The 20,795-nt window shown below is 41.9% G+C and overlaps 1 protein-coding gene and 1 long non-coding RNA gene across 2 annotated transcripts; one reads left to right on the top strand and one right to left on the bottom strand.

Annotated features, from left to right (window-relative positions):
* Window positions 1-673: 673 nt before the first annotated feature.
* LOC123140855 (uncharacterized) lies at window positions 674-3,532 on the bottom strand. Its single transcript, XM_044560126.1, has 6 exons — window positions 3,389-3,532; window positions 3,226-3,312; window positions 2,822-2,974; window positions 1,803-2,015; window positions 1,547-1,693; window positions 674-1,056 (listed from the first exon to the last, which is right to left on the bottom strand). The coding sequence occupies exons 1-6, from the start codon at window positions 3,530-3,532 to the stop codon at window positions 679-681; spliced, it is 1,122 nt and encodes a 373-aa protein (XP_044416061.1). The 3' UTR covers window positions 674-678.
* Window positions 3,533-16,144: 12,612 nt separating this feature from the next.
* On the top strand, window positions 16,145-16,735 carry LOC123142253 (uncharacterized). The gene is made up of 2 exons (XR_006470564.1): window positions 16,145-16,252; window positions 16,456-16,735. It is a non-coding gene; the product is annotated as an uncharacterized lncRNA (long non-coding RNA).
* Window positions 16,736-20,795: the final 4,060 nt, after the last annotated feature.

Raw genomic sequence — 20,795 nt, forward strand, 5'->3', positions numbered from 1 at the left:
CCATACTTGACTACTCAAACAGATGGAGGCCTTAAATAAAAGGATGGCGAAAAATAGTGGGGCGAAGGCAACAAATTGGAGACCGGTGGATCTCTATGCTCCGTATTGGAGCTGGACAGGTTTTTCTATTTTATGCTATTTTACCAGAGAGAGAGAAAGAGTAGGTCCTAGTACTTGTCATGTGTTAAGAAATTATTTATCTAAATGCTAACAATTAGCTAGTACTGGTGAACTTATGATGATCCTTATGGTGAGACATTGTTATATCACTACGATGATGATGGTGATGATAATGATGAGTTGTTATATCGCTACGATGATGATGAGTTGTTATATCATTGCTGCGGTATATAACAATTCTATAGGGGTGTATAAATGCAGTATAAATATGCTGAAATGAAATACGCATGCATAGTAGTGGTGCGGGGCAGTAGCCAACACTGCTGCTATTTAGTAGTAGTGTGGGTCCTACCTCACGCTACTGCTAATAAATGTAGTAGTAAGATTAGGCGAGGCCCGCACTACTGCTAAATGTTAGGTTCAGCGTTCCGGCAGTAGCGCGGGCCCCAACACTACTGCTAGGCCCCAACTTCTATCATGAACGGAACTCGATAATACATAATTCACCATCACTTATTTGATCATAGTGATTGTTTTAATATATTTGTTGAGTTCATGTCAGTAGGCCTTATAAGACCCTAATCCACCATAGAAGATTCGCATACCTACATATTTACTATATTCAAATCTTTCCACGGTATATTTGGATTTATCGCTTGATTCAGGCCGCACTTGAGACTTATCTGGAGTGTCAAAATAGCCCTTCTCATTATTCGCAATCTGGATATTTTTTACGAAAGCCGCTCGTCCATATCCCTCGGAAGCAAAATGTCCACTGCCCATTTGCAGAGAGTTTGACGAGGCAGTCGGCCCCTCAACAATCCCACCCCAGAATGCTGCGTCACCTTTGTTCCTAAGGAATTCGAATAATGCACTTGGCCAATATCCAATTGCTACATGCTCATAAGTCAACCACCAGTTCTTTGACACAGGGTCCTAAAATAAATCAATATTTATTGCAGGTTAGATGCCGTCCTTAAATCAATATTGTGTGAGATAAATAGGCTATTAAATAACTATGATTATTTACAATCATGATCTTATTCTTTCTAGTATTTTTTAGCGGTGAATTATTTTATAATCCTTTTGATGAGATATAGTAGGCATGCATGTCCTCACCTAATCCTTTTTGCATAGCAAGGGATATGAATCAGAATGATATATATGTATTCCTTCATGTTCAAAGTATTGTCATGATTAATTGAACTTGCCTTTTGAATCTATATTATTAGAATAGTGTCATATATGTGCAAAAAGATAGTATGTGGGTGTAAGATGGTAAACAAGCATATCAAGTTGTGGTCACGTTCAGTAAGGTATATATAGTGGTTATGCACACGAAATAAAATCAGATACTACTAATTTCCGTACATATAATTTGTACATGACACTTTGGAAATCTTATACTTTAAGAATACGATAATACCTTGAAAATTTGAATGTGTATTACTGTCTGCTTTCCATGATAAACAGAGGGTGGTCGCACTCTTGCTCCAAGACCAACTTTGTGGCTAACTTGCACAAAACCAGGGCAATTGAAGTCAATGCATGACTTTTTGTATAGGCCATCATACTGTGAGGTTTGTTCCAAGGTGAAAGGAAAATATGAACTTATATTATTGATTTATTATCATAAAAATATATAACATAATAGCATGTGTATGAATAAAATTAAGCATTACCCAAGAAATATGAAATCTAACAAAAGTGTCGCCACTCAATGTTGGAAAGACCCGAACACCAGCACCAATCCTGTCAGTGTGTTGTTCTCCTCCACTTTTCATTTCTACACACATTGCACTTGAATCCTTACTATATTTATTCACCTTTGGCTCCCAAACATTTAATACACCACGCACCCCATCTACATCACCCTGGTATATGAGTCCCGCTGACTGCAAGAATTAAAAGTAACACCTTTAAGTGAGAATAATGAATAGTATGTGTAGATAAGCCTGATAGGATATCACATGTAATTCATCTTCTCCAAAATGTAAGGCACAAACCCCATTATAATTTTTAATTTGACCAATAATTAAGCTATTAAGTTATGGGTTATGTGACACATAAAATTATATGATTCATATTCGAAAGCATTTCAAATGTATCACTTTTGGTTCATATTACTTACATTGTTTTGCCATGTTGTCAGTATAACTTAAATCTTAAGATGTGTGTTCATTCACATTTCGGGATGTAGTTCTGACAACTAAGAATTTGTGATTAGTATATAGTATGAAACTGTCCAAGAGAGTGTTGCTAAAACCTGGTAATGAAATTGGAATTCCTTCATGCAGACATAATGTTCATACATAACTTTTTTAGTACAAATAAAGATTTGAGGGTAGAAAAATCATTACCAACTACTCAAATATTGTAGAGTATATACTCATTCACTATAAATTGCATTCTTTTCTATAAATCATTTTCCATCATACTTGACGAACCTAGACCATTCATTATTACTACCCTTGATGAAAAATTAACCATTACCATTGGAAGGTGATTTTTTTTCTTAAAATACCTTATTGTAATTTAATTAGATTATTATGGTGTCTATGCTGCTTCTTTAACTCAACATTGTAAATTTGACATGCATATCAAATGCAACAATTATACGCTAATATCCATAATCAACCCTACAAAAAATCCTGTCAAATTGTGATAACAAATTTATTTTGTAACTTATACAAAAACTCACCTCCAATTGCCCATCGTAACTATGTGCTGCTATGGTGCCACTTCCATTAGTACGCAGTATTGGAATTGTTCCCGTTGGGCACTCAATGATAGATGGTTCATCTGAAGGCAATGTTTGGATATCCATCCAAATAGGGAAATGATTTGGTTGCATCTGTTTGAAAATAGAATGAACCACCTTATAAACAAAGTATTACAAATGTATAAGACAATACACAAAAAGGTTCTTAGTTCAGTACACTTCCAATAACCCTAATTTTCTAGCATAAAAAACATATCCAAAAAGATTAATGAAACATGAAGGGAGTAGAACACGCTGAATCAACATTTATGCAATTAATCATGAATCAATAATATACTAGACAATTCATGGAGGTACATCATATTGTTATGAAATTAATTTACCTGGACTTTGTGGTCTTTCAATAATGGGTGCCTGAAAGCCGGTTGCTCATTCACATCAATGCAGTCATAGACATCTCCATCTTTCATCTGTTTTGATGTTTCCTCTACTTGTTAGCCCCCCAAACAAATGCTAAGTATACATAAGAAGGTTAATTATTCATACCACAATGGTTTTATTAACTCGGTGATAAGTGAGAATCTGGGTATTGTCTTCCTGTTGCCTTCTGTATTGCACATCTTTTCCTCTGGTCACCAGAACTAGAAATGACATGAAAATTGTCGCACTAATGGCTTGCATTCCTTTCATTGTGAAAATAGGGAATTGTTAGTTTTGGAGTTCTTAGACCACCATATTTATATGCATCAGAGTGCACCTCACATTTAATGTTGCTTATAATTATAATGTATAACCTAATGATTATTGTATGCGTACAAAAGATAGCATATATTAATTGCACTAAGATATATGACCACTAGAAAATATATCATTAATTGCACTATATATGATAAGATGTGTTTGAGAATATGGCATCAAATGCCCAAAGATATGATCATCCTTATCTTTTGTACAAAATCTATTGTGTTAGTGCGATATAAAGGATGTGATGTGTTTAATGCATAGAAAAATCTTCACAAGTGCCAAGTTTTATAGGAAAGTATTAGTATAATTGATTTGTTGCCTTAAATTGTAATCTCCAATCTATTCTAAGGCAATCTTTCTGGGTCTGCTCCTGTTTACAACCTTGCCTCTCTACCCATATATATGTGTATATATATATAGTAAAAGTGCGTCTATCATAGCTTGCCATAGAACTTGTTAACACTCGCTAAGCTTCTTACGGTGTAAATGTTATAATATTTTTTTGAAATAAATAGTGGAGCACCACTAAAATGTAACAAAGATGATCCAACAGTGTGATTCTAAAAATATGCATTTATGTGTCCTCGGCAAAAAAAACTATTATTTCAGCTCACTGCAACATAATTAAACAGTACTCCCTTTGTCCGGGAAAACATGTCACCAGCTTAGTTCAACTGTAATTTTACAAAAAAAACTTATCATTTTAAATCTCATGCTAATCAACCCTTCTTCCTCCCCTGACACCTGCGGGCACCGCACGCCCCAGCCTCCGTCTCCCCCCGTCGCCGGCGAGAACCGCGTGCCCTGGTCGCCGTAGGGATCAGCCGGCAACAAAGTCCCACTTGCGCCGCCTCCCACCTACCCCGCGGCTTCTATCTTGCGCCACCCCTGCTTACCTGCGCTGCGGAGGCATGCTTCGCCGCCGCCCACCTGCTCCTCCGTGGCGACACCTCGACAGGTGGCGACTGCACGGCTCATGGATGGCTCCTCCTCGCCATCCTGTTCGCATCCCCGGCCGCAAGCCCGGCCTACCAAGGCCAGCCACTCCGCTACGGGAGTTGGGAAAGACCCCGGCCGCCGCTGTTCCACTGCAGTCGTCCACCGAGGTGACCAGTGCATCCACCGTTGGGCCCAGCACCGCCGCCCACCTGCTACAGAGGCGATCACCACCACCCACCTTTGCCTCCTCGCCCATTTCTTCTTCTTCGTCTTCTTCGTCCAAGCAACCCAGCTCCTCCTCGCCGCCTCTGCTGCTACTGAAGTGAAAGGTAGCCAGCGCCCTGAAATCAGTGTTAAATTGATGCTTTTTTCTATAGATCAAGTTGAGGTGAATTAGAGCATCACCAGATCATCCAGTCTGTAATTTGATGACTGTGTACACATACACACACAATATTCAGTCTGTAAGAGTAAACTGTAGATACAAAAAATTGTACAGTAAACTGAATTAGTGAACAAGCAGGGTTACTCATAGGCTTAGACTGAAGGACTCGCAGAATTGTGAAGGACCAGGAGCAGGGTACTTTACCTGAGTTTGCAATGGTTGGATCAAGACCAGGGGTAGCAGAAATAGACATTGCTACTTTGAATTTGTCCAAAATTCAGGGAGGAGTACAAATTCATAGAGCAGTTTGCAATGGTCATTCCAAGTCAAAACAGTGATCATATTTCATTTCATGACAAAGAGAAAGCATGGAACAATTTGTCATTGTGTTGCAGATTAGTAATTCAGCTAATCATGGTCTGCTGCTTGCCCCTGATGTGCCACGTAAAAAATCATCAAGTGATGTGTAGTTTAAAAAATTCAACAATTAACTTATTTTTTCTACTGTGGAGTGTAGAGTAATCTGACAACAGCAACAATTTTCTGTAAGTACTCAAATTCACTATACTGTAAATTCAGTCAAGTGTAAATATTTTTTTTGTTTTCTAGCACTGGATTGCTTCCTTTAGTGTAAATTCAGTTAGCACATTCTTCTTCTACATTTGGTTATCAGTAGTGTAACTTCAGTTAACTCCTACCCTGACAATTTTGTTTTTCTAGCACTGAATTGCACACAATTTTGTCTGTTGTCGTGAGATGAACCAAATGAAGACAAATTATCTGTGTGCTAGCACTGGATTGCTCAATGAACACTTTCACTAATTTCATAAAAGTTCACGGAACATGAAACTTCACTGAAAATATGACTGCTCTGATGTCTAGAACACTTCACTAAGCAATCAACTACTATACTTAAAAAAGGAAAAACATATAATAAAAAAATAAATGGCAATAGGAATTAAGTTGGAATTATTTGAATTAAGTTAGATTCTTCTTGCTTTAATTGAATAGGAGGGCCATCGTGTTCCTCTACTTACCAAATTGAACAAGGGGTACTTTTAATCTTTACTTATCCCTTTATTGATTTCTTTGCCTTTTGTCTAGGATTCTTCATGGTTTTTATTTTTATGATTATATGCTAACCATTCATCTTTTGTATACTCTTGTTATGATTATATGCTAACCATTCATCTTTTGTATACTCTTGTTATGAGATCAGACAGGAGCACACAACTATGGATATGAACTTTGAAAGGACATGTGGTGCCCCCATGTGTGGTTTTGGGAATTGATGACATTCTCTATGGATTAATGGTTGCATTGATTTATATTTGAAGGATTTGTCCATAGGCTTTTCTTGAAGTCCATGTGTTGGTTTCAAGGAGTTTCTGAGTTGACCAAGGTGCTATTAAGGAATTATCCAAAGATTGGTCATGTGAGTGTTGAGCTTATTGCAAGCATGTCTTGAAGAAGAAGATTGTGTGTCATTCATGTTTATCTTCAAGACATCATCCAACTGAAGAGAGTTGGAAAGATTCAAGGTTGATCAAGACTAAGTCAAGAGTGAATCAAGTTGATCAACTCACAAAGCGTAAAAGAACGCTTGGCAGCAGTTCCGCCGGATTCATTTCGCACAAGAGTCACCTCTGATCAAGCAAGCTGACTTTGACTGCGACATGGGTGACATGTCAAGTTCCCTCCGAACGATACACGAGAACCGTCTCGGCCACTGCCAAACAATCGGCCACAAATGTCGACAACTTGGCAGCTCGGATTTTGCTGATGAACTTCACTCGAGAAAATTGCAAGACTCCCACCGACCTAGCTAGTCCAGCACAACCTCTGGAGGGCACCGTCCACTGAAACCAGTTTCATGGAGTCATTGTTGTCGCAGCCCCCCTCCCCTCCGTACGCAGCTCCACCTTCTTTGTTGAAACAAGCATAGGCGTACCCATTGGCGCACCCAACTGTCAACTTCAGAAGGTACAGGCACGACCCAGCTCCGCTCGCCACCATCGTCGTCGCCACCGAGTCCCAACACCAACCACTCGCATCATCGGCTGGGCACCATCCAACCGTGATGATATGCACATCCAACCCAGGAAAAGTGCGGAGGGGAATAAATCTTCAAGACGGCGCCCTAAGTGGGGAGCGATGCAGAAACGACAATGTTGCCTGACCCCACAACAGGGGCCTTAGGCTATCACTCAAAGACACCCCGAGGGTGGGCAAGATCGAAGAGCTGCACGACGATCCTCCAAGAAGGAATAACGACACTAGCAACCGCCACATCATCGTTGATGGCATAATCCAGGCAAGCCTTTGCCCCGTAGCAACAAGCGTGCACACCCCCACTAGACCAAATACCGCCTTACCTATAGAGAAAATAGTTCTTTTTTGGGCGAGATAAGCCCAAAGTAATCTGTGCCAATATTCTCTGTAAATTAAAAAATCTAAGTGTAATATACGTAGCTAATCAACATTTGACCCAAACTAGAATCCTAGCCACTTTATACCTCAAACTTTCATTTTATGAAATGTTTCCCTTCATGTTACAAATTTGCGCCATGATTTGTTCACTCTTAAGTTTAAACTTGCGCTAGGATTTACGCTTCAAATAAGTTTCCACCTTTCTTACTAGCACAAACTTGAAGCTCGTGGTAAATCCTTTCCACACAATTCATGTAAAAAATGATAAAACTAAAGGTACAAAGTAGAAATTTTAATATATATCATTACACAATCATAGTACAACCAGCACACACATACTTATCCTCCATAGAAGCTAGAAAAGTAAGTCAGGACAACCACAAGATTTACATGGGCATCATACCCTAATCTTGATTGATCTTGACATTATATAGCATGGAATGACTTGATGGTGGTGGGTACAACACACCACTTATTTAATCCAGCTGGCAATATAAGTCATGAGAGTGTACTATATCTGGCGCGGTTGTAGTACACGAACATCTCATCCTAGCGGCTCCTCTAGGATGATGTTTGCTTCCACATTTTCCTTTTCTGCTTGTGTCCCAAGTGGTGGTTTTGGTTGTGCATTCGGGTCCGGCTGTGGGCCTGGCAGTGGTTGTGGGTTTGGGTCTGGTAATGGTTGTGGGTTTGGATCAGGCTGCGGTCCTGGTAATGGCTGAGGGTTTGGGTTTGGCTGTGGGTCCGGCAATGGTTTCGGGTTTGGATCAGGCTGTGGTCTTGGTAATGGTTGAGGGTTTGGGTTTGGCTGTGGGTTCGGCAATGGTTTCGGGTTTGGGTCTGGTAATGGTTGTGGGTTTGGATCAGGCTGCGGTCCTGGTAATGGCTGGGGATTTGGGTTTGGTTGTGGGTTCGGCAATGGTTTTGGGTTTGGGTTTGGTAATGGTTGTGGGTTTGGATCAGGCTGCAGTCCTGGTAATGGCTGAGGGTTTGGGTTTGGCTGTTGGTTCGGCAATATGGTTTCGGGTTTGGGTCTGGTAATGGTTGTGGATTGGGATCAGGCTGTGATCCTGCTAATGGATGAGGGTATTCATTTGACCGTGGGTCTGGTCGTGGCTGCCGGTTCGGGCTTGACTGTGGGCCCATCAACGGTTGCGGGATTTGGCCTGACAATGGTTGTGGATTTGGGTCAGGATGCGGTCCTGGTAATGGTTGAGCGTTCGGATCAGGTTGTGGCTCTGGCAGTGGTTGTGGGTTGGGTTTAGGCTCGGGTAGTGGTTGCGGGTTTGGGTCTGGTCATGGTCCCGGCAGTGGTTGTGGGTCTGGTAATGGTTGAGGGTTTGGATCTGGCTGTTTTCCTGGTAGTGGTTCTGGATTTGGGTTCGCCTGTGGGCTGTACTGAGGGTCTCTAGTGATTAAGTTGTGCCTCCCCGCAGCAAGAGCAAACGCTGGAAGAAGCATAAGCAGCAGCGGTGCTACAAGAAGAGAGGACGCGGAGGGGTGCTTCCTCATCGTCATGGCTAAGCTTGTGTTGCTACGTACTTGCAAGTGCGTGCTCCTCGATCTTCCTATTTATAAGCGAATTCAGCCAATCAAGGCTGGACAAGCATGTACGTTGTTTACTCCAACTCTGATTGGGCTTGTTAGCTTTTACCTTTTTCAAGACGCGGAACTGCACGCCTCCGCTTAGTGCTCCAACCAGCAGCCAACCACAATAAAAAGTCCTTTAGAAATGTTTGATTGAGTAATACTCAGGAAAAAAAGTTTGAGTAGTTTTCGTCCGGATAGATGTGGCAGTTTTCAGTTGATTGTAGGAGAGCAACATGCAGAAGCATACAGTTGCCCAAGTTGTGAACAACCTGATCACTTTCAGTAATTCTGTTGAACCGATAGCAGGGTAGCAGATGGCTGTCAGCATGGAATTTATAAATCATGTAGAAAGCTATTTTTTTTAAATAAGAAAATTCATGTAAAAACATATACATGTTATCTGCGTACCCAAGAAGTTTAATTAAGCCATACACATATTTGTAGGCTACAAAAAAAAGCCCAAGTGCAATTGAAATAAGCCTATTTTAAATTATGTATTTGTCGTTTTCCCCTTTGTGTAGACTATATATGAAAATATATTTTTTTGAAATATATTTTGTTGAAATTTTGTATAAACACACTACACCTTTTTTATAGAAAATTTTGAGGTGTAAGAATAAAGAAGCCCGTAGGATGTATTGTTGTACACAAGAAAGTCGTAGGATTCTAACTTGAGGTTTGCGTGGATGGATTTATTTTTTACGGAATCTAGTTAAAATGAGTCCTATGATTTTTCTCTGTTAGAGTTGTGTCAAATATAGGGTACAAGGTAGGTTACAGTTGGACTCTGAGTAGTATCGTGTTTAGATAGGATATGGAGTCGTGTCCTAGTAGGACACTTTTATCCTAGGCCTCTCATATATAGCGAGGGTAGACACACGATGTAACCTATGCCAACATAATAGCACATGAACGCTGAGGAAGCCAGCGGCATGTGCCGACGTCCAGGGCGACCGGGTGCGGTATTGTAGCGGTGTCATGGGGAGGAGCATCCGTAGTCAGGCCTCGGGGATGTAGTCATATCGGTGAACCTCGTTAACAAATCTCGGTGCCGTGCTCATGTGATTGCTTGTTCCTCGGATGATCGACTACGTGCCTTGGATTTATTTTAACATTCTCTCTATGCATTGCTATTCTACGACTCAAACAACACATAGAGGAAAATTTTCTAAGGATTAGTGTCCTCCAAAATTTCATTAAAACCCCTTTGAATCCAAGAAGCCTAGCACCAAAGCTTGAGTATATCGGAAAGTGACCAAAGCTAGTAGCTTTCCTATCGGACAGGGATGCACCTTTAAGTACGCGGTTTCTAATAATCACGATCAGTGCACACCGTGCACAGTGCACTCATTTCGGTTGTAGCTGTAACTTTCACATTTCATACACCAATCACGATCAGTTGCTTGTTGGTATACATGCAATGCTCTAGAAGAAAAAAAAACTACTCCTATATACATATGCATGCTTGCATCTAGTTGGGCAGTAGCATGACTTTATACCTAACCTACCGATTGAATCGTATATATAGATGAAAAGAAAAGACATCCATAGAGTATCAAGTTAAAGACGATATGATCTCACAACTAGATTGGGTTGGGTGAGTGGAGTGCCACTTTAATCCTTGTCTGCAGCACGCGTGATGATATTCTTCAGAGGCGCTGAAGTGGGAAACAGGACTGATAGAACAAACAGCAAGTGGGATATTTTGAGCTTCACTAGGTTGGAGGCCTGGTGTGCTCAGAATTTATCAGGGTGTTCTTCAGGTTGCAGCACTGCTGCCAAGGCATTTCTCCATGTAGAAGGAATAGAGGGGAAATTGGTGGAATTGTTGATGTATTGCTGAGCCTCGTGGACATATATACGGGAGTACATGATCTTCTTGGATTACAAGATAATGTAGAATTATTCCTAGTCTATCCCATGTTTTCTAATAATCACGATATTCAACATCCCCGCAGTCACAACGGTAGCGACGCAGACGGTGAGACTGAAGAATAACAAGGTCGATGCATCACGGGAGTCGTGGTTGGAGTGGAAACCGACGAGGTTGCTCAAGCAATGCGTTAGCCCTTTGTGCCGATGTCGAGGTAACCAAGAGGGTAGGGTGGTGTAGCTGTGTGAGGGGCGCCATGGTCGATGCCGAGTCGGGTTGGCCGGTGTCAAGGTAGACACCGTGGACCGGAAAGAAGAGTGGTGGTAGCGGCGTCTGGGTTAGGAGCACGGCAAGGTGCTCAAAGTAGGCAAGGAAAAACCCGGCGACAGTTGCAGCACTGCTGCCAAGGCATTTCTCCAGCTTCGCTTTGAAGATCTTTTGCTTTGCTTTGTTCCTCCCTTAGTTTGTAATGAAGTTCCCGTGTTTTGTGATGTTTGCAAGTTCGCTTCAGTGTGTAAATGTTTGGCCAAAGTGTACCTAAATATGTCCTAGTCGTTAGTCTTTGGACCTCTATCTGGATCTAGCAGATATAGTTTGCATCCAAGACCATAGTTTCTATATATGTAATCGGAGGGGTGAGGGGCCCACTTTTCTCTCATAAATAAAAAAGAAATATAAAGTAATTTATGAAGATTTGTTTGGAGCTTATGGTTATCTCCTTCATTATTCAAATAACCATGACTATGATGGATTACGTTGCCGCACCCATCCATTCGTCCAACAAAATTGTACTCCCTCCGACGGAGTAGTAGTAGTTACCGTGCATTAAAGTTAACTTTGCATGAAATGATCTATGGTCATGATTCTACTTTTTTTTTTATCAATCTGCAGGGAAGACTGGCTTAGTTCTGGTATCTGCTCTAACTTGGTCCTCCACTATGTACGTTTTTAATCAGCTACTCCCTCCATTCCTTTATATAAGGTGTATTTGTTTTTTCAAAAGTCAAATGAGTGCATGTTTGACCAAGCTTTTAGAAAAACTAGAAAATATACCCGCGCATTGCAACGGGAGAAAAACAATCAGATTACGCAAATGTGATTGAGAAAAAAAAAGTCTGAAACATATGCCAGAATGAGATAAGGACTTTCAAAATGTGATTTAACAAACTATGTCTGAATCATCTCACAATGACATAAGGAACTTTTAGAAAGTCATTTCAAAAGCTAAAAATGTGATGGTCCCATCACGATTTGACCTAACGTCGCGATTTTTACCAAGACCAGCAAAACCGTGGTGTCAGAATAAATATAGATGTCCGCCGCCAAAAAAAGAATAAACATAGATGTGTATGGGGCAAATTAGACATTTTGTCATTTTCATATAGCTTACAAAAACTAACACATAGGAACATGTGTCAATTTTGTGTGGCTCAACGCTGAACAAAACACATAAACTATTTTTTTAGGAAACATGCGCTGTACTAAATAAATTCATAAAACGACGTCTATAGATCCAAAAGAGACCTCTATGTAAGTGGGTTAATTTTGTTTGTTATTTACGGATCTGTTTGAATTTTGGAACATTTTTTTAGTTTCCAAAATATGTTTTCAATACACGATAAAATCATGAGTACTTTTTATTTCGTGAGCATTTTTTTCGAAATCATGATTTTTATTATAGTATGCAAAAGTTTTTTTAAAATACCGGACATTTTAAAATTTTCCAAACATTTTTTGAATTCATGAACATTTTGGATTTCTCAAAAAAATCCAAAACTCGCACCTTTTTGGAAATTCCAAGTTAATTTAAAGAAGGAAAACAGAAACAGAAATAAGAAAAGAAAAAAAGAATGGTGGGTCGGCCCATGAACAAGTGTGGGGTGGAGGAGGCGCGCTTGCTGTTAAGAGAGGAAAAAAGATGAGGTAAAAGGGCAGAACATTCTAATCAAACCCGGGTCTCCCTCGCAAGAAACAGAGGCTCTAGCCACTGCAATACTTGAGTCCCTTGAGATACATCAGGGTTTGACCTTATAAGAACCGTTTCCGACGACGACGACTTTGAAAAAAAAAATGAATCGTTTTCTTTACTTATGGGTGGCATGGTGGGTAATTTACAGCAGTTTTGGGGGCAATTTCAACGACGGGCGACTAGAAGCAGACCATGCTTTATTATTTGGGAAAGCTATATCAATATCCACAATACGGAATTTATATCATTTGATCCATCATGAGAAGTAGTTTCATATTTTATCTATTAGGTATTGCAAATGTTGTTAGTTTATTCCATAGTCTTGGTGAAACATTCAAATGGTTGACTTGCATGGATATCAATACACCTTATATTCTGGAACGGAGGGAGTAAAACAATGTGTATATGCTGTTAATTAGGACGGTTCGTGGTAAATACATGATTTACGAGATCCATTCATATATTTACAAAAGAGAAGATGCGGAAAAATATAGATCATTAGTTCAACTGAAAATGGAAAGTGAAAATTTAGTTGGCACATGTTGGAGCAGCGATCCATGCGGAATCTTCTCCGGTCACTGGCGACGGGCTTGTGTGTTTCGGCATCAGCGATCCGGGCGGAAGAAGAGCGGCGGCGGTGATGCAGAGCGAATCCAGCTCTCGAAGTACAATACGTCCTCATCCAGGACGGTGCAAGGGTGCATGTAGCTAGATGTATGTGCATGAATGACGCAACGTAGGCAGGTGCACCAGGTATCAGCTTAGGCGGCCGGCCACACCGCGCGGGGTGCCTTGGCCACGCGACGCGACACGACCAAGCATCGACCTCGCACAATGGCACGCTGATGCAAGCGTGAAGCCGGGGTGCAGCAACCGATCTGGATGGAGGAGAGTTGTGGACAGGGGTGGGCATAAAAACCGACCAACCAAATGCTGAACCAATACGGAAACCAAAAAAACCAATGAAATTCGGTTTTTACTTATGATAACCGAAATTAAATTGCTCGGTTCGGTATGAAACCTATAACCGAAAGAAAAACCGAATAGCCTCCCGCATGTCACACGTCTGGCCAAGCGCTAGCCGTGGTCGCTCGCGGCTAGGCGCGCGTCTTGCCAACCACTATACCACACAGGCTCTAGTGAATTATTAGGGCGCGATCTGTTTAAGAAGTACGTATAACCACGCTATTTACTACGTATATAAATTAGAAAAACGCGATTTTTGAACAAAAATGTGAAGAAAATCTGAAACTTCATAGATGTAAAAACAAACCATGAACTAAAAAAAAGGTTCATGAATTCGAAGAATTTTCATGAATTAGAAAAAAATCATCAATTTTAAAAAAGTTCAAAAACTTTGAAAAATTTCATCAATTTTGAAAAATAAATATTCTTTTAAAAAAATTCATCAGTTCTGAAGAACGTTCATCTATTTTGAATAAAAGTTCACCGTTCATTAAAAAATTGAAAAAAAGTTTTGTGGATTATGGGAAAAGAATTCATTGAATTCGAGAAGTTCAACCAATTTGAAAAAGTTCGTAAAACGTTTTAAAAATTTCATAGGAAATGAAAAAAAGTTTAGCGAATTTCAAAAAAGTTCATCGGAATGGAAAAAAATATCGAAATTAAGAAAAAGTTCAGAGAAATTTAACAAATTCACCGATTTTTAAAAAATCATCAAATTTGAATAAGTTCATAGAATTTGAAAAAAAAGTTTAGAAATTGATAGAAAAACTTCATAAATTTAGAAAAAAGGTTCACAAATTTTAAAAAAACCGTACATTAAAGAAAACAAAAAAAGAATGTGAAAAAAGAAAAAAGAAAATGAATAAACCGAACTGAATGACAAATAAAAGAAGAAAAACGAACTATCTTTGCACTAGCGCGGTGGTGACCTGGTAGTTACACCGTAGTGGTTGCAATGGAGGGGCTGCGGGTTCGAACTCTAGTGCCAGCATTTATTGACGTTTTCGAAAAACAGAGAAAATATTAGAGTGGGTCAGCCCAGTGCGTGGCGCTCGTTTGCAAAATACACATTAATGGGCATACAGACGGCCCAGTGTGAGCTAAGCCAACCTTTTGCGTTCTAGGTATGGGCCTTTTACCAATTGCATGGCCCAAAGCCTCAAACGGAATAACTAATACCACTACTTCTGAGAGCCGGTGGTGTGCAGCGACTTTGTTTAGTCCCACATCGCGTAGGTACTCTCAAGGGACAACATGCTCAGTTATAGAAGAGGGTAGGGGTGCACAGACGAGTTTGATCACAGCTGAGTTGTAAGCTTGTAAGCAACAAAGTATATTTTCCGTTTAAACTGAAAACCGAACCGAATTTGTGGTTAACCGAAATTCGGTTAGCTGTTTTTGGATGTTAATTTTGTTTTCTACTTTTGTAAACCGAATTTGATAATTAACCGAACAATATAAACTGAATTTTCAGTTTCTACTGAATGCCCACCCCTAGTTGTGGAGGCCATGAGCCAATGTTGGAGTAGTGACGCGCGATGAGACGGCGACGGACGGGCAACTCAATTCGATCTTAGATCAAAGAACAAAAAAAGATCACCGACCAATTGACCGGCGAGAGAGAAAAAACCTGTGAGAATCGATTGTTTATTGCTTGATCTTCGTGGGCGTGTATATATAGGAGTACATGATCAATTTGGAGTACAAGACAAGTCAGAACAAATTCTAATCCATCTCATATTTCCTAACTAATCACGATACTCAACACCACCTCATCGAAACCAGTTTGGAAAATAAGCTTTATCGACAAACATTCAGGATATGTGTGGCATACTACTATCATCATGCTATAAATCCTCTAGGAGTAACAATCAGAGGTAGATGCATTCATGGAAGGAACAACTCATCAGCCGACCAGAGATATCTACAACTAGGATGAATTTTACATGTGAAATTTACTGAGTAACACCCATGACAGAAAGTGCATGGATTCTTTTTGGCTAATTTTGGATAATAAATAAATAAAGGGTGACATTCACAGGTAGCCGCTGGGGTCACGGTATCCTCTCCAGCATGGCATGTGGTCCCAACAACAATTTGGCCCAGCACTAAATAAATTTTTTTGTACACTTGGTGATTAGTACTTTTCAAATATAATAGATTAAATGCAAGTCAAGACAATTGGTTTTTCTTTGGTCATGTTATCTCTTGCATGCATTTCATTATGTCCCTTTTTAGAGGTCTATAGATGGCTTGCTGGACCATATCCATTTGTGATCATCTATCCCTTTAGCCTTAGTGGGGACCACCTGCCGATCCGTGGTCATGATATCTTTTGGATGCAGCTTTATTTGCCTTTAAGTCTTATAGATGAGATACTTCGTTCCTTATCCATTTGACATTATATATCGTTCCTTGGACCTCGTCGGGTGTGGAATTCAAGCATGGACAAACGGTCTTCCATTGCTTGTTTTATGGTGATGCTTGTGTTGTTAGGAAGCAGGATGACTGCAGGTATGTTCTAGCTTTTGTTCTTCTGAAGTAGGTTTCTTATGGGATAACTAGAAGTTTTCTTAAATATGATGTTGAAGCACATTGTTTCTATGCCGTGGAGGAATAATACTTGTTACCAATTATGCAATAGTTTGACATGGTATGTTGTCACAATTGATGTCTCACTATTATGGTCTAACCCTTAATGTATTTGAGATGCACAGAGAACTGTGAGATTAAGCGCGACAGGATGACATTATGTATAAAGTCTGAATGCCTCTATCATTGCCAACATCGTTGGTATTATAAAATCACGCAGTATTGGTGCGATGGTGTGGTCTTCGGCTTCTGCAACTGCAAGATTTGCATCGTCGCATAGAACTTCAATGGATATTTACTATGTCAACTGCACTTGAAGCTTTCATTTAACAATTGAGAACTTTGTATCCTGGAGTAACAGAGTTATGTTTGGAAGCGATAATAATATGTCTAGTCTCATAAAAATCTGCTTAAAGGCAAAACTCATAGAGTTATTAATAAATATAGTGAATGCTAAGTGCACTCGAAGCTTTCATTTGTACTAGAATCACTGCTTAAAACCTAAATCCATGGACCATACATATAGATCGATTACATTAGTCTATGAGTAACTCTAATAGATTACTTAAAACCTCTAAGTTCTTCATAGAACTATTTTTTAACATATTTGAACCGGTGCAGTAAATTTCCTCCTATCTGTGCCTATTTATTTGCCTTAGGGGGTGTTTGTTTCCAGGGACTTTTTTGTGTAGAGACTAGAAAAAGTCCCTCTTAGAGACTTTTTTACCAAACGGGAGGGACTTTTTAGGGACTAAACTAGGCATTTGGGACTAAATGAAGAAGACTCTCAAGGAGAGTCTTTTTGGGACTTTTTGGGACTTTTCCAATAATGCCCCTCCATGCACCCATTGGCCCGCAATCCCATGGTGTTGTTTGATTGTTATTTTTCTATATACTAGGGGCAACATGGTCATTTAATAACCTCTAGGAAGGGACTAGGAACTTTTTAGTCTCTGTAAACAAACAGGGAGGGACTTTTTAGGGAATAGGGACTTTTTAGTTGGGACTAGAAAAAGTCTTAGGACTAGAGAACCAAACACCACCTTAGTCTATGAGTAACTTTAAATGTAATAGTATCTTACGCTCAACTTCATTGCCGCCGACCTGGTGTGGCATTGAAGGCGCGACGCTCTCTTTTGGGAGCCCGCACTTCCTAGCAGACAACTTTGGCCCACAGTGCCTCCAGGATCTGGTTCCCTGCCAGTTGTGTTTCGGCCCATATGACGGCGAGGCTGCTTCCTCGCGTGTCAGCATGATAGTCTCTCATGTCCATTCTGGATGCCGAATCCGACGGGCACAAGAGTCCACATAACTGTGCCTCCGCTTACCCAACATGAAGGATAATTTTCAACAGTTCGCTATATGTAACATTAAACAACTACAAATTTGGCGTTTCATGTCTCGCGTCCCGTATTCCTGCTCAAAACTGGACAAAGTGGTGGTGGATTAGTGGCAGGAGGTGCATGATAATTATTTCCTCCAAAAAGTAACCTTGTTAAAAAAAGACAGAGAGAAAGAGGAAGTATGCAGTCGTGTGTTACAAAGTTTGCATAATATGCAGTGACATTTGCAGTGGTGTTTCTCGGAATCGTCAGAATTCGAGTTGCATCTACCCAAATAACCCTATTAAAAATAGACCGGATGGCATCTGCCACCACGTGTGCGCATCCTACGGCAAACACCGCATCCGCCCAGGCGCTCCTCCCCTCATTTGGCTCGGGTCGAGGCCCACGTGGCGAGCGGGGGGCGTTCCCGCCGGCGGAGCCTCCGTTTCCAGCTGCCTCCCCGTACGCCGCGCCGAGCTGATCCCGCGCGGGCCGTCCTCGTCGCCGGCGGCGGCCCCATCCCGTATGTGAGGCTTTCTGTCTTGCAGATCTATTCTTCAGTGAACTAATCGTGTCCCTAAGAGCATCTCTAGCAGACCCCTTAAATTCGCAAACTGTAAAACTAAGATACGGGTCAAAAAACAATGCATTTTAAGGGTTCATTTTAGCTACGGCCGAACAGATACCGTAAAATAAACTGTAAAACTGGGATAAAGAGCTCCTTCCTCAAGTCCTGCCGCTGCCGCCCCTTCCCCCAGCCGGCCATGCCGGCTAAGCCCAACACCGCCGGCCGCGCCCCGTCGCCCGTCGGTCGCGCCCCGTCCCTGCCGGCCACGCTCCGTCGCCCGCCGGCCGCGCCCCGTCACCACGCTGGCCGCGCCCAGCCTCGCCGGCCACGCCCTGTCACCTCCGCCGTCCCCGCCTTGCTCTATTGCCAGCCGCGCCGGCCGAGCCGTGCCCCTTTGCCTGCCGCGCCGGGAGGATTCCGGCGGCCAGGCTGAGGTCATGGGAGGCCACGACGATGTCGACCTCGTCCAATTCGAACCGGCGGCGATCGATTGCGGCGTCTAGCGGCCTTTTCCGGTGTGCGGTGATGAATTCCGGCGAGTTTAGGACGGATTCCGGCAAACTCCGCGCTGGCGTGTTTGCTCCGACAAGGTTTGACCGGTATATGGGGCCCCTTAGGTTCGGCCTTCCAACCTCCAAATATAAGGGTTTCGGGTGTGCACATATGGTAAATTATGGTTAGAGGACTTCCCATGGATGCCCACGTAATTGCAGTTTTTTCCTCAGCTGAGCGTTACATCTAATCCGCCGATTGTGTGTTTAATAATACGGGTCCATGTAATTGATGGATAGATGTTTCTAATTTTTGTAAGATTTTCTAGCATAATTCTCTTTTTTCTGGTTAACCCATCATTAACTTTTTATATATAGTAGATTAAGAAGCATTTTTTTGCTTTGCAAACATTAGTAATCCTATAATACACTAGCCTGGCTTCTGAACAACAAGAACATGGCTCTTAGGATAATCTAAAATAGGATACTTTTCACTACTTAGGATAATAGAAACAACAAGTCTTAACGAAGTAGGAAAATGGATTCTAGCAAAGCCAGGAAAACCCGCTGTCCATGCCTGGTCATGACACAGACTACGGGGCAAAAAACCTGGCTCACTATATCCTATTATAATTACAAACCAAGTATCATTTAGGAATAACAAGCAGTTTTAATTTAATACCAAATCTTAAGAAAAGTAGTCCTACAGTTTAACTGATCATTCAGCACAGCAACGCTATCATTCAGGGCTGGCCGGCCCCTGCTGTGTTGCCTGATCCATCCCCTGTCCTGAAGCTGCACGTTGGTGTGAACCTGCTGTGGCAGGTGCAGCGGAGCTGCTGCTGCTGCTGCTGCCCAAACTGAGGCAAGGGAAGCACGCCCACCGCGGTCACCGGAGGAGACGTGGGGGGGGGGGGGGGGGGGCAGGATGGTTGCCATCGACGTGGTGGGACAGCAGAAGAAAGAAGAGAGTTGGAACGAAGAGTTGGAACCTGTGGGGCGCCAACGCTGTCGTCGGTGTCAAACAGCTCCGACCTTGCTGTTGGCGGGGTCGCGAACAGCCTCCTGGGAACCACCTTGCTTGATGTCGGGGTGTCTGGGGACACAATACCCGGGGTCGGTGTTCTCGGGGTTGCGGTTCCCGGATCCACACCTCCCGGGCTTCCCGGCGTGGCAATTCCCGAGGTCTTGCTTCCCGGGGTTGGAGAGTATATCGGGTACTCTACGGTGAAGGAGCTGCTTGCCGGGGACTCCCCCGACGTCTCCCAAGTCCATCGCGCATCTTCGTCGAAGATGACGTCGCGCGAGACATGCACACACTTTGAGACGGGTCGTACATCTTTTACGCCTTAGAGCCCGTCTAATAGCCCATGAACACCATCGGGGTGCTCCTGTCGTCGAGCTTCTTCAGCTGTGGTCGCGCTGTCTTTGTTGAAGATCGTAGCAGAAATTTAAAATTTTCTACGTATCACCAAGATCAATCTATGGAGTCATCTAGCAACGAGAGAGAGGGGAGTGCATCTACATACCCTTGTAGATCGCGCGCGGAAGCGTTCAAGAGAACGGGGTTGATGGAGTCGTACTCGTCGTGATCCAAATCACCGATGATCCTAGCGCCGAACGGACGGCACCTCCGCGTTCAACACACGTACGGAGCGGGGACGTCTCCTCCTAGGGTGAACACTTTCTTGAAATTATTATAAGGGATCATCTTACTTACTACCGTCGTTCTAAGCAAATAAGATGCAAAAACATGATAAACATCACATGCAATCAAATAGTGAGATGATATGGCCAATATCATCATGCTCCTTTGATCTCCATCTTCGGGGCACCATGATCATCTTCGTCACCGGCATGACACCATGATCTCCATCATCATGATCTCCATCATTGTGTCTTCATGAAGTCGTCACGCCAACGATTACTTCTACTTCTATGGCTAACGCGTTTAGCAACAAAGTAAAGTAATTTACATGGCGTTATTCAATGACACGCAGGTCATACAAAATAATAAAGACAACTCCTATGGCTCCTGCCGGTTGTCATACTCATCGACATGCAAGTCGTGATTCCTATTA

This window comes from Triticum aestivum, chromosome 6D (genome assembly GCF_018294505.1).
Source record: "Triticum aestivum cultivar Chinese Spring chromosome 6D, IWGSC CS RefSeq v2.1, whole genome shotgun sequence".
NCBI lineage: Eukaryota > Viridiplantae > Streptophyta > Magnoliopsida > Poales > Poaceae > Triticum > Triticum aestivum.